Raw genomic sequence first — 13,554 nt, 5'->3', positions numbered from 1 at the left:
ATTTATAGAGTTATATCCCTCTAAAATAACAGCTTAACTTAATATTCTGTAATTTGTGAGCTCTTTAGAATTAGGCAAAACAAATTCTTGGTTTGTCACGCATTCCTCTCTCTAGTTACTCTGACTTAAAATTTGCGTTTCGCGGCTAGGTCAGTGGAGGCACATAATTGCCGCTCAGATCGAAGAAAAAGCGAAACCCAATAGGAAAAACCTAATCGGATACCAAATCCGATACCCATTGGTATTTTTTACGAAACCGAAAACTAAATTCTGAAACACGGAAAATGAGAACCAAAATCGAAAACATTTTTTTTCACATAAACCGAAAAACCGATTGGCAGTAGCCAAAGTCCCAATGCCTCCCTTCCTTAATTCCTTCAGAATTTTCAAAATATCATATAAAAATAAAAAAAACAGTGCATAAATAAACAATGATACGAAAGTCACAAATGCTTTACTTCGCAAAAGAAGCAAAACAAATCAATGGGCTCGAAAAAGACACCGGTGCACTGTTGCGGCTCCTGTAAGCTGTGTGCAATAATCCAAACAGGTTATATTACATTATCAACTCAGTTGATAAAACCAAATTATCTTCAAAAGGTTAATTGAGTACGTAAACAGACATTTTTCCAGTTTAAATTGAGAACATTTTGTGTGTTTCATGAGACAGATGGTTTTTATAGTTATTTTAGTTACATACCAAGAACTTTCCAGAAGTGGACATAATTTGACAAATTTTATCTTATCTCCTTTGGAGGGCACGATCTTTTCTGGAAAAAGGCCAAATCGATATTGAGTTCCACCGAATGCATTGTACCCAAAGCAGATAATGAAAGGTTCAAGAGCTTCAGAACTATTTGAGTGGAGAACAAATCGTTCCAATATCGGCGATAACTGGGCCTAGGGATCATACAAATCAGCAATTAAAATCTTCAGGTTCTTAAGATATTTTTTCTTCTTAGCACAGGATCTTGGTGATGTGATATAGAAGGGTCCATTTTTGTCGCTAATCTGATTTGCACGAGGGGTCATGTGATAAGGATAACATCATCACATGACATCATCGATAAATGAGAAACTAGTAACGGGGTTAATTGTTGAGCGTGCTTGGTATGAAAAGCGCTGATCTTAAATACTAAAGACATTGCGACGATTCCCCGCATTACAGAGCGAACTATGCGACAGAAGACGACGGATAAACACTGGTAAGCTTAGGTTTGAGTTTCATTTTACTAAAAAAAAAAAGTTACAATTAGCGAACTTTAACAATCGGTTGGCATCAGCTGTTTCTCACCTGTTCACATTCTTTCAATTTTACTCCATCTCTAAACAAGTAGTTATAAAATTAAGAGTTTTTCGGTTTTGGCTGAAGGTGTCGTTACGTCTCGACAATTCGTTCTTTTCTTCACCTCAACGTGTATCAAAAGAGGCAAAATTTCCATTGTAGCCTTAGGGGTGTTATTTTAGTACAAAGTTTTTATCACATTGATGCTATTTCTATGATCAAAAACAGCATGAGTTATTTTTGTCGTTGTGATGACAAACTCTTTGGAGTCTTTCAAGCATCAGTATTCGCATCACATACCGAGCATGATCAACTGAAAGGAAAGAAGAACGAAACGAAAAACGATATTAATTGAACGCAAATAAAAAATTTAAAAAAAAAAGAACGGTTTTCATAAGAGTGGAAAAATTCCGCTTTCGACGGAACGGTTAAGAAGCCAGCCATGCCTTATTTTCCCCTATTTTTAATCAGTTGCGATGTGTTTTGGCTAAACAAACACGATGTAATACTCCTTCGTTTATCAAAGACAAAGAACGGCCAAATTCCCTCCGAGCGCTATTGTGGCGTGCTAAGTAAAAGCCGCTTGAGATTGGATTAGAGTCGAAGTTGGACTTCGAGTTATTTTTCGAGTCAACCATCAATATAATTCAATTTAAAACACAATTCAATTAATCAGCCTTGTTCTAGGAAGCTGCCATCACTGGCGACTAAATCGATTGAACCCCCGTTCACAAGTAAAAGACACTACCATTGTCAGGATCGAAAGCAAAAGAAGCATCGAAAGTGAAAATAATCTAACCAGTGAGAAAATAAAACATTCGATCCTAACAAGAAAAAATGATTTTCTCTTGATACTGTTTGATACAAAAACAGCTCGAAGTTAATGTTCGAAGATTTAGAAAGGAATATATTTACTACAGTGCGATCCAGATTACTGTAAGACAACAGAGAAGTTTTAATATACATGCCTAAGCTCTGCAATCCAATGGAGTAAGAAAAGATTTCTAAAAAGCAGATGCCGTTAGATTACTCAAAACAAACTCTTCGGTGTGAAAATGCGAAGAGAGTGTAGATTTTTTCTCAGAAATGAAATTTATTCAGCGAAAAGTGGGCTCTAAAACAGAAATGAACCTGTCAAAGGAGACTACAACCTTTTGCGACGCAATGTATTTCGCCCATGCACCGGTGCTCAACTTATAACTGCCGATATTTCTGCGCATCACCCTCTATAGAGAAAAAAGTAGAAAAGTCCTCCCTCCCAGTTCGTATTGCAAAGAACCGGAGTTCAAATGAGCTGTTTGCTTCCTTCACAAACGAAGGGGAAAAAACTATCACATGAACGGAAGCTCTTTCGCATTTATCCGCAAGATGATTAAGTTCTTCCGCTCCTTTTTTTGCTTAACAGTCCTTTTCCTTTTTTAAAGAAGGTTACTCCCAGGAAACATGTAGCGCTTCTTTTATTTTAACCTGGAATCTTGTGGTCGCATGATCTATAACAGTAAAGCACTATTGCTCAAATAGTGCTTTACTGCGAAGGATCGTTCTCATATACGTCTCATAACCGCAGTTCACACATATGTTTCATATGTTTGTTGTTGTTTAAAACATTAGTCAGCAGAACATAAATTGCGCCATGCTGGGGATTGTTGAAGATTTTGAAAGATATGCGAGGTCCTGAACCTGTCTAAGTGTTCGCGAATGCGTGTCGAAAGATGTCGGCTAGTTTCGTCGACATAGCAAGAATTATAGCTTGCACAGGTAAACTTATAAACAACATTCGAACGAAGTTCAACAGGCACTGGGTCTTTCTCATCAAACATGTTGCGGTTGTCTTCCTCCTTCAAGATCCGCAAGATACTTTCTAGCGCCGTTCTCTGAGAGACAGAGAATGTTTTAGAAACAGCTAGTTATTTTTTTTAAAAAAAGAAAGTGAAATGCGGAATTTCCTGAGGGTATAAAATTCCTGTCTATCATTTCAATTATTCAAAACACAAAAATGTCGAAGAAAACGCGAAAAAATTTACTCTTGAAAAATAGTATTCTTTCAGCGCTGCAGATAAAACTTATTTCTTAGAAACTTTAGCCTTGGACTATGTTTGATACAGCTTCAATCTCAAAACGAAGCTACATGGATATAACGGAGCGGAAGTATTATCACTCGCCGTCTGGCAGCCCATCTGTCTGTGACTGAGATGAACGCCCACCAAACCTTTCGGTTTCTTTTAAGGCATGTCAACAGTTCGAATTCATATAAAAATAACCGGTTTTAAAGAAATGCTTGCAAGCATTAGTCAGCAAAACAGAAATTGCGCCATGCTGGGGATTGTTGAAGATTTTGAAAGATATGCGAGGTCCTGTAGTTTAAATTGTGGTGCCGGTAAATATGAAGCGGTAACGCATCACAGGTTGAATCTCGTGCACTTCAAGGGCGCTGAAGTTGTGTTCAGGGCCGGGTTCGCAAAATTATACAAATTAAGCCGTTCCGGACCATAGCTTCTTCATAAGAGAGGGAAAAAAAGGCCTTCAGCATCAAACTTGGTACAGCTGTTGTCGAGGGCGAGAGTAATTTTAGTTTTTGAGAGAGACAATTGATTTTTTTTGGCGATAACCTTGACCAAACGGAAGTCATCCTCGAACCTCGACCAAACCTTTCGGTTTCTTTTAAGCCATGTCAACAGTTCGAATTCATATAAAAATAACCGGTTTTAAAGAAATGCTTGCAAGCATTAGTCAGCAAAACAGAAATTGCGCCATGCTGGGGATTGTTGAAGATTTTGAAAGATATGCGAGGTCCTGTAGTTTAAATTGTGGTGCCGGTAAATATGAAGCGGTAACGCATCACAGGTTGAACCTCGTGCACTTCAAGGGCGCTGAAGTTGTGTTCAGGGCCGGGTTCGCAAAATTATACAAATTAAGCCGTTCCGGACCATAGCTTCTTCATAAGAGAGGGAAAAAAAGGCCTTCAGCATCAAACTTGGTACAGCTGTTGTCGAGGGCGAGAGTAATTTTAGTTTTTGAGAGAGACAATTGATTTTTTTTGGCGATAACCTTGACCAAACGGAAGTCATCCTCGAACCTCGACCAAACCTTTCGGTTTCTTTTAAGCCATGTCAACAGTTCGAATTCATATAAAAATAACCGGTTTTAAAGAAATGCTTGCAAGCATTAGTCAGCAGAACAGAAATTGCGCCATGCTGGGGATTGTTGAAGATTTTGAAAGATATGCGAGGTCCTGTAGTTTAAATTGTGGTGCCGGTAAATATGAAGCGGTAACGCATCACAGGTTGAATCTCGTGCACTTCAAGGGCGCTGAAGTTGTGTTCAGGGCCGGGTTCGCAAAATTATACAAATTAAGCCGTTCCGGACCATAGCTTCTTCATAAGAGAGGGAAAAAAGGCCTTCAGCATCAAACCTGGTACAGCTGTTGTCGAGGGCGAGAGTAATTTTAGTTTTTGAGAGAGACAATTGATTTTTTTTGGCGATAACCTTGACCAAACGGAAGTCATCCTCGAACCTCGACCGACAGCAGGTGTACTTTTCCGACTTTCTTCAAAACAAGATGAGTTTTTTTTATCATAAACAGGAAATTTCTCCTTCCAAATAGAAAACAGTTTCTCGTGGATATCATAGGTAAATCGTAGGGCCTCTGACTGAAAGAAATGGAACCTTTCGAAGCTTACTTTATATTCATGGCACTTATTTCTGACAAAAACTTCATCGCATAATTCAAATAAAGTGGCGCAGAAGTGACATGTTGTCGTCTAAAAAAATTCAGCTCCCATTTTCCAGGTTCTGTATTTTGCAATTCCTGTGAATCTTGACTATTTTAGCAATCCTTGTTTCTTGTTGGTTTCTTTCTGCCGCATTTGTCTATTCGTATCTAAACAAACTAGCATCTTGTCGTCTTCAGCAAGTTCAAAGTGGTTTCTGTAGGGCACATAATTTTACTCAAGGTGGTTTTTTCAGGCAAACCATTTTAATTTCATCTTTCCTGAATCACCCTTCTTGACGTTAGTAACGTTTCGAGCGTTAGCCTTTCGTCAGAGCGCTAAAAGAAAGTTCTGACAAAGGACTAAGGCCCAGTTCAAACGTCGAAGTGATGGAACGTGAATAAAGTCGAAGTATCATAACGAAAAGCTAAGACGACAAAGAACAAACAACAATTTTATTGATTTACAATAATTACAATTTGAGAAATTTGAAAAATTGATTTACTACTATTACAATTTGAGAAATGCCTACCCATACTTAATTAAAAACTAGTCGAGGTGGGTAGGTATAATTAACTTGGGCTTATCACTAGTACTTAAAGGATTTCGAATTGGCAGCAGTTCAGATTACAATAAGAAAACAGTAGTTCAAATTACATTAAATAACAAACAACAAAACAAAAGCATCAGTAAAACAATTAAGCAAACGCTCAATAGACGTCTTCGTCCAGCAATTAAGTAGTGCGCCTGGGATGATATTGACATCGAACAGAGTTAAATTCGACGTTTGAATCAAATGCCGTATTTAAGGCCCAGTTCAAACGTCGAATTTCACATGTGCCAAACTTAACTCCTATTTTAGTCGACTAAAATAGTTAAATACGGCATTTGATTCAAACGTCGAATGTAACTCTGTTCCGTATGATGCACGATCCTCGCAGTAGAGAGCGCTATTTATGCAATAGCGAAAAACAGACCTGAAAAAAATCAGGCCTGTACGGGATTCGAACCACTGACCTCTGCGATGTTAGTGCAGCGCTCTACCAATTGAGCTAACAAGCCAACTGGGAGCAGGCCGTTAAGTTGATTCGAAATAAACCTGTGATGATAAATCAGATACAATGAATATATGAAGATCATATATTTTGAACTGCGGTATTAGGTACGTATGATGCACGGCCCTCGCAGTAGAGAGCGCTATTTATGCAATAGCGAAAAAAGACCTGAAAAAAATCAGGCCTGTACGGGATTCGAACCACTGACCTCTGCGATATTAGTGCAGCGCTCTAACTCTGTTCGTTGTCAATATTCCCAGGTGCACAACTTATTTGCTAGAAGAAGACGTCTATTGGGCATTAGCTTAGTTGCTTTGCTGATGCTTTTGTTTTGTTGCTTGTTTTTGCTTCGTTATCTTAGCTTTTCGTCATGATACATTATGCCACAGATTTTCCTACTTTCCACCCTCGTCGTTTTCAAAAACCGAACACCTCATACAAAAGTAATTACCGCACGTTAAACAACTATATCTTGTCTTTGCAAAGCAAGAACTACAAATTACAAATTTCTTCGTCTCCCGCCATTTTTTATTTATTTAATCACTTTCACCAGTGTGGTGAGGGTCGCACAACAGAGCGAGGCTCCAAATTAAGTGCGCCCAATATCCCACCCATCCCACCCCGCATTAAGTTCGGCACATGTGAAATTCGACGTTTGAACTTTGATGTTGTCAACTGGGACAAACAAACTCAAAGTTTCACTTTCAGTGAAACCTTATAGTATACTCCAAAGTTTCAAATATCGATCATCTGCAATGCATTTAAATACACTGAAATCAAACCATATCTCCTGTTTGAAACTCTTCCAACTTTTTACCGCCCACTTGCGCGAAAACATATCGATATCATCTCTGATCACTTCTGAAGATAAAAGGGTTAAGACCATTGCCCAGAGCGCTCGCTTGAAATATCAACTACTTCAATTGGAGAGAGCGTCGCTGAGTGTTGTTTAGGAGAATTTCATGCTACATCAGCCCATTACTCCACACGAAACAATACGTGTATCAAAAATGGTGCGCTGAAAACATTACAAGTTGATAAATATTAAATAAATATTACAACATTACAAGTTGATAAATACGTCTTCACCATCAGAAAGCTCACCCATTTGCAGAACTCTTTTCTTTAATTTTGTACCCAGTCTTCGATGTTGTTGACAACATCATGGCGCTGTGCTATTTAAGTGATGTTATTTTTCTCAAGTCATTTTAAAGATGTTGATATGATAAAATGTTCTCCTGGATCATGGTAACGCAAAGCAATGTAAAGGGATCGCAACAGCAAAACAGAATAAAGGAAGATACCAGAAGTATCCCAATGAGAACTTTGAGTGCTTATTTGCTCCTTCTAATAAATCGTCGTTAACGCGGGAAATCGCGAGTGATTAGACCGTGATTGGCGTTTGGTTTGCATATGATTGGGCGAAAGGTTGGCCTAACTTTTCTTGACCAATCACAGAGCGGAGTCAAAAGCAAAACCAATGAAGTCCCGCATTTCTACTGACACTCGATCAAAGATTGCTCAACGATTCATAGATGACAGAACACATCCAAATAAGTTCTGATAAAGCAAAATTGGAATAAATCAGTGCTAGTTACGAATGGAGAATAATACCAATAATAACTTGCAAACTTTAAAAGCTTCCCTGAAAGCGTCACAAAAAAGGAGTTGTCAGTTTTTTTTCTTTTAAAAGAAAATTCTTTTCAAGGAATATCATATTCGATTAATTTATCTCTTGTCACGGAAGATAATTGTTTTCATGCAACTGTCAGATTCTAAATTATTAATGCATGACTTGTATTACGTAAGAAGATAAAGTCGTTAAGGCAATTTTTCGTTCAAGCAAAAAAACTTTGTTAAACGTCTTTCTCCTTTCGTGTAAAAAAAATACTGTAACAGTTTATCATTTGTTCAAAAATGGAACTCACGTAAAGGCCCGAATAAAAATATCAACAATCGAAACACATTTGAATTCACGAACAAAGAGAGACACTTGTTTTGTTTTATGTTGATGTTTTTAAAAATTAAAGTAAAGAAAACATTTTCACAAAACGATGGATTTAAACTTTTATTTCAAAGTTCATATTTATATTCTTAAAAAGCTAAGGAAACTGTCAGAAAACCTTGGTGAGATTTTGAAGTAGACAAAGTTTTACTGTTATTATTCAGTATTAGCAGTGGGGTAATTGGTAGTAAAAAGCTTTGTTGATCTTCTCCATGGGTCTTCTGGAATCGTGGAGATTCGTACTGGGTTTCTGTTTGCATAAAAGAAAAAAAGTTAAACATATGCAAATGAGTTGTTTTTCTCAAAACTTTGCTTCGTAATAACGTATTTAGCGCTAAATCGATTTTCCAGTTGACTGCCCTGTCACGTGACATTATCAGAAAGTTAATACGCGAAATTGATCCCGGAAAATCTCGAACCAGTCCTTTCCAGTCCTTTCCGGCTTTAACTGCAATGAACGTTGCGTGAAAAAAGTTATATATATTTTTTATAAGTCAGTGCAGTTCTGTTTAAATCAGATTGAAAATCATATTAGCTCATGCCTTTTTCAATAGGTTTATCTAATGCTACATATTACTTTATCAAAATGATAAAAGGCAGGAACCTTTTGAAAATATCAATGAAATTTCAAGAGGAATCTTAAAACTTTACATGAAACATGGCGCCTTGTTCAATTTCCAATATGCATAAGGCTTTAAGCAACAAAAATAAAACATGTCTTTGTTTGCGTCCTCAAAACGTATCCAAGCAGCAGCTAAAATTTTGAATTTGTATCATAATGAATTAGCAAATTCAATCCACTTATCCGTGCTAAAGAATCAAACACAATAGTTATCTTCGATAGCTTTAAAACATGCTCCTCAGTGTATGATGAATTAGAAAAATATAACATTTATCATGAGGGTTTTCCTCCATTTTGACGTTCGTTTCATTGCTGCAGAATCAGTTTGAGGGTAAGTCATGTCGTTTCCCTCTTTCATTTTCTTTTTTTTTTTGATTTTCCAGTTCAACTGGCCGTTTAATGAAAATAAACACGCTTTGAGGTTGTGTTTTAATCAAAAGAGAATTTAGTTATAACGGACTAGCGAAAAGAACAATGAAATCTATTTATTTCTGTATCTCATTACTCATGCAGATATATGCTTTTTTTTTCAAAAACGGAACTCTCTTTTTTGAGAAAGAGCACATATTTTAAAAAAATTAACAACGTTTAAAAAGCAGTTTCGACTCACTGTAACGAGTTCTTTAAATTGACGCTGTGTCGTCGAAAGAAGGTTGCATGTTTTTGTAGGGATAATCTGTGAAATTCGTACACCAAATCAGCTGCAAAGGTGTCATATTGAAACTCTTGCGTTCAACCTTATCTTTCAGCTACATGTGGCCCATTGTTTCGATGTAGTTTTCACATAATCGCCAGATGGCAGCTAATAAAATTAGCTTTTCGAAAACCACAACATCATTGGTTATTCACGCTATCTGGGAGGAAAACCCACTTGGAGTTGAGCTCCGTAAGCTGGAACAGTGGGTGTGGAAAGCCCAGTGAGGCTCTTCCAAGATCTATAGCCGTATATTTGATTCTTTTCGAGTTAAAATCGTTAATTTCTTAGCTTTTCATGCACACAATACTCCACGAAGGATTGATCATTAATATGGTAAAACACAGACGACTCTGACACGTCTAATTCTCGTAGGCTCTATAATCAGGCGTAAATTAGAGACGACATCAGGCGTTACTCTTGAATAAGACCCAACGTGTAAGGGGTTTGAAAATCATTAGTATGTCACCAATGAACCACTAATTAGAGACGTGAGTCTGTAATCACTCATGGAGTTTACTTGTGCCGTCAGAGTATTGTATGAATTTTCTATGATCAATTACCCCGGCGCCAGGTGCAATTCACAAATGTTACTGGGGATGCCTCCTGGGCTAAGTTTTACCTTTGTCAAACCTTAAAAGCTTCGTACCAACAGCCATTGTCTGTTAACCACTGGGAGAACGTCACGAGCAAGCCGTTTTTCGACGGATTGTGAACCGCAAAAAGAGGAAAAATCACTAACCTTTCACCGATTTATAAAAAGAACCTGGGATTCTTGCGCATGCGCATGAATTAGTTAAAACCCCGTTGATCGTCAGGATGTTTACACTTTTAGAGAAAGAAGAATTTGCCGAGGCACCTAAAGGTGAAGTGATTTTCACCCAGGGTGTCTCTACTGTAATATTTTTCAAACTGTTATCCGATCAGGAAGGCCCCGCATAGTCTGGCCTTTTCAAACATGCAAATTTGAACCAAGGGGGTAATTTTGCAAAATTAGACGAAATTGACGGTCTTAGCTGAGTGTACGGTTTCCAATTATCACCAGATACGGGATAGTTTCCAAGAGAAAGGATGTCAAAAAAGTATGTTTTTGATATGACACTCCACAGTTTCATCTTGGGGAAGCGCTATTGAGGATCAAACGCAGCTAATTTTTGCTTTGTTGGTTAGCTTGTTAGCAGAATGGTGTTTTTTAAAGACCCCATAGATCTTTGTTATCTAACGTGCAGAATTAATGATTAGATAGCACGTGCTTTATTTAACAGGAATTTGCATTGTGAAAGCCATTATGTTCCTTGATTTACTTGTCTTTAAATTTGTGAAACGATGGGTACGGATTTATTTTATTTTTCCCGAGGCGTGCCTAGTCCACGCCATTGTTTACTTGTATTCCTTTTTGTGACCACGTGCGAATTACAAATCCTACAAAACTGGCCTGGCGTTTAAGAGTTTAAAGTTAAACACAGTAAGCCTTCGAAAGCGCAAGAACACCTTAACATACCAACCGCACAATAATTTACGCCTCGGTTAAGCATAAACAGGTTGGAGGGCGTTTATCTGCGCAAATTACATTTAGACTTTAGAAAAAAAGTATTAACAGGTAAGGTTTGATAAATTAATTACTGCGGGTACTTTTTGATCATTTTATGTCTGCAAGAACCTGTTATTCTGTTTTACTTTCCGTAGGAATCGCTTGAAGCTTAAAAAAAATACCAGATCATGGCTGAAACGCTAGTTAAATTTATACGCAACCTATCTATGATTTTTTTGTTTATTTATTGTGAGAGTATGTCATTTCTTTTCTTTCAGCTTGCTTCAGAGATATTTCTTAGCAATGAGCGCTCAGGAATCGAGAAGGGGTCATTTTCAAAGCCAATCACAGGGGAAGAAATTTAGCTCTATAACCTCCAAGAGTTTTATGAAGCAGAGTGGAGTAAAGCAAACAAATGGGAAATCGTTGAACGTCCAGCTGGAAGAGAAAACCTCCAAACTGTTGACAAATGCTATACAAAGTGATTCAAGGGGAACAAAATGGGCGAAAAATCATGGTAATGAATGGCAAGCGAAGCGGAGAACAAGGCCGAGTGGGGTAAGAACAACACGACAAATCAGGCGAAACGAAAGAGAAAGAGGAAGGAAGGCAAGACTAAATGCGGCTTTTCAAGTGCTTCGTTCAGTTGTACCAAGTAACGTGAATTCTTCAGGAGGGGTCAGCGAACGAAAGATGACTCAAGTTGAAATCCTACGTCTGGCTAAAACCTATATTTCGAACCTTACGGAACTACTCGACAAAATCAAAGAGGAAGAGAAGTACTCTCTTCGAGCTTTCAATGCTTAAATACTTTTATTGTTATCGCGATGAGATTCCTGTCATCATTTTGGTAATTTGGGTTTTTGAAACGACTCAAATGCAACGAAAAGCCAGCGATTAGAAATTTAGAAATACAAAATACTAAAGCAAATACATCTCTGGTTAATTTGGTAGTTTCTGAACGACTGCAACGAGAAACCCTTGAGGTTTCATTCTTGGCAATCTAATTAGCATGTTGCGATGTGACAGTTGTATCTCTTTTTTGTAAAGTGACAATGAGACAATATTGTTTAGAGTGTTTTCTCACAGAAAAAACAAGCTGTGATATTTTCCGTTTTGGAGACTTAAACGCTATGTGACCAAGTGCTTTTTTTACACATTATATTACGTATCCCAAGCAAAAAAACTGTCAAAATGAACTACTTGCAAATATTACACGCGAAACGCCAAAAGTGCCATAAATAATTGTGTTCGTCCTTGTATAGTGAATAGGAGTAAACACTTCTTCATAAAGTCAAATGGTTGACAATGACTTTAAAGGACTTCTACAATCTGCTTTTGTTCAATTTCGCTCTAACGAAATTAACTTTAGAAACAAGAAACGAACTGCACTGCCCTAAGGAATCGCATGCTACTTCGCTGAGCTTCGAGTTGGTCTTTCCAGTTGGTCATGTTTTTTATAATTATTCTATTATTCTTTTCAACCGCTTTTGCAGTTAAAAAAAGGTGATCCACAATTTAAAAGTCGCGAACAAAGGCTTGAAATAGATAGGGCAAGTTTGAATGGTAACCGGGTGAAAAGAACGTGCTATTCTAAAGATTCTGTTATTCGTGGTTTTGGCGGTCAATATCAATTTAAGATCATTGACCGATTACTGCCAAAATTGAATGACGAGCTGGAAGCGAATTCACCCGATTAAGCCAAATTTTTACTTTCGCAACGGGTAGAACCAACAAAATATTTTGTTATCGACATAGTTGAAATAATAGTCAACGGGAAACATGAGATTTAAATGAGTTTAACAATGCAGTTGACAGGAATCGCTAGAACTTGTATTTTCAGAAAGCGTTTGTCTTCAACCAAATGTCGCTATCATCTTTTTAAGAGTCTCTCTTATTACTTGACACTTAGTTGTCCCCTCATGAATTAAATCTCAAGTTTCCCTTTTCATAGTTATCTTCTACTAGATTTCGTCGTCAGTGCAATCACATTCTGGATAAGAATATATTGGTTTTAGGCGCTTGAAGATCTACAGACTGAAAACAAAGTTTTGTGCAATAATTCATTTTCAAATTTACGTTAACAATTGTAAATAAAGCTTCAATTAAACTGAAAAAATTGGTGGACTTTTCCTTTCAGCGAATTGATTACGTGGATAATATTCGTAAAAGGGTCTCCGATTAAATTTCATTAACTAAGCTTGGTTATCGGCCAAAAAACATTTAACCAATGAGATTGACGTCTCTAAATTCTTGGTGAATCGATAGGAATTGAAAATTTTCTTTGAGTTGCACTCAAGCGCTTTTCCTGCGCTTATTCAGCGCCGGGTACATGATTTCCCGCTTTAACCTCTCACCTTAGTTACGTATCTTCTCGCGATAATGAGGCGCTGATTGCATGTTTTCCCGCGCTCGACTGGCGCCAGCGTTTAGATTTTTAACAATTTGGTTTTAGTTTACGAGCATCAATTAAGATTGGTACAAACAGAAGAGTTATTTTTTTTTTCAGCTTCTCAGAATTATTGCTGACATGACCTCGCCAATGCACTTACACTCGAAAAAGAAAACATTTAAAAGATATACTAATCTTTTTTTTTCAGTTAACTATGTAAATTGGAGAAGATAGAACGAGGACCTTTGAAACCACTTCTT

The 13,554-nt window shown here is 37.4% G+C and overlaps 1 protein-coding gene and 1 non-coding gene across 3 annotated transcripts; one reads left to right on the top strand and one right to left on the bottom strand.

The window, feature by feature from the left end:
- The first annotated feature begins 1,055 nt into the window (after positions 1-1,055).
- On the top strand, positions 1,056-12,853 carry LOC111337621 (uncharacterized). Of its 2 annotated transcripts, none has more exons than XM_022943959.2 (2): positions 1,056-1,205; positions 11,181-12,853. In XM_022943959.2, exons 1-2 carry the CDS (start codon positions 1,177-1,179, stop codon positions 11,707-11,709), a joined length of 558 nt encoding a protein of 185 aa, XP_022799694.1. In that variant the 5' UTR covers positions 1,056-1,176; the 3' UTR covers positions 11,710-12,853. The 2 variants fall into 2 exon arrangements, with proteins under 2 accessions (XP_022799694.1, XP_088604906.1); XM_088748780.1 differs by lacking the exon at positions 1,056-1,205 and adding an exon at positions 10,755-10,971.
- On the bottom strand, positions 5,985-6,057 carry Trnav-aac (transfer RNA valine (anticodon AAC)). The gene has a single exon. It is a non-coding gene; the product is annotated as a tRNA-Val (tRNA).
- Positions 12,854-13,554: the final 701 nt, after the last annotated feature.

The sequence above is a fragment of the Stylophora pistillata genome, chromosome 2 (genome assembly GCF_964205215.1).
Source record: "Stylophora pistillata chromosome 2, jaStyPist1.2, whole genome shotgun sequence".
Lineage (NCBI taxonomy): Eukaryota > Metazoa > Cnidaria > Anthozoa > Scleractinia > Pocilloporidae > Stylophora > Stylophora pistillata.
This window is presented reverse-complemented; position numbering and strand designations above follow the sequence as displayed.

Bases quoted from the DNA above. Each gene is read 5' to 3' on its own strand.
- LOC111337621 (XM_022943959.2), top strand. From the start codon at position 1,177: ATGCGACAGAAGACGACGGATAAACACTG. The intron at 1,206-11,180 runs GTAAGCTTAGGT...CTTTTCTTTCAG, and splicing joins AAGACGACGGATAAACACTG to CTTGCTTCAGAGATATTTCT.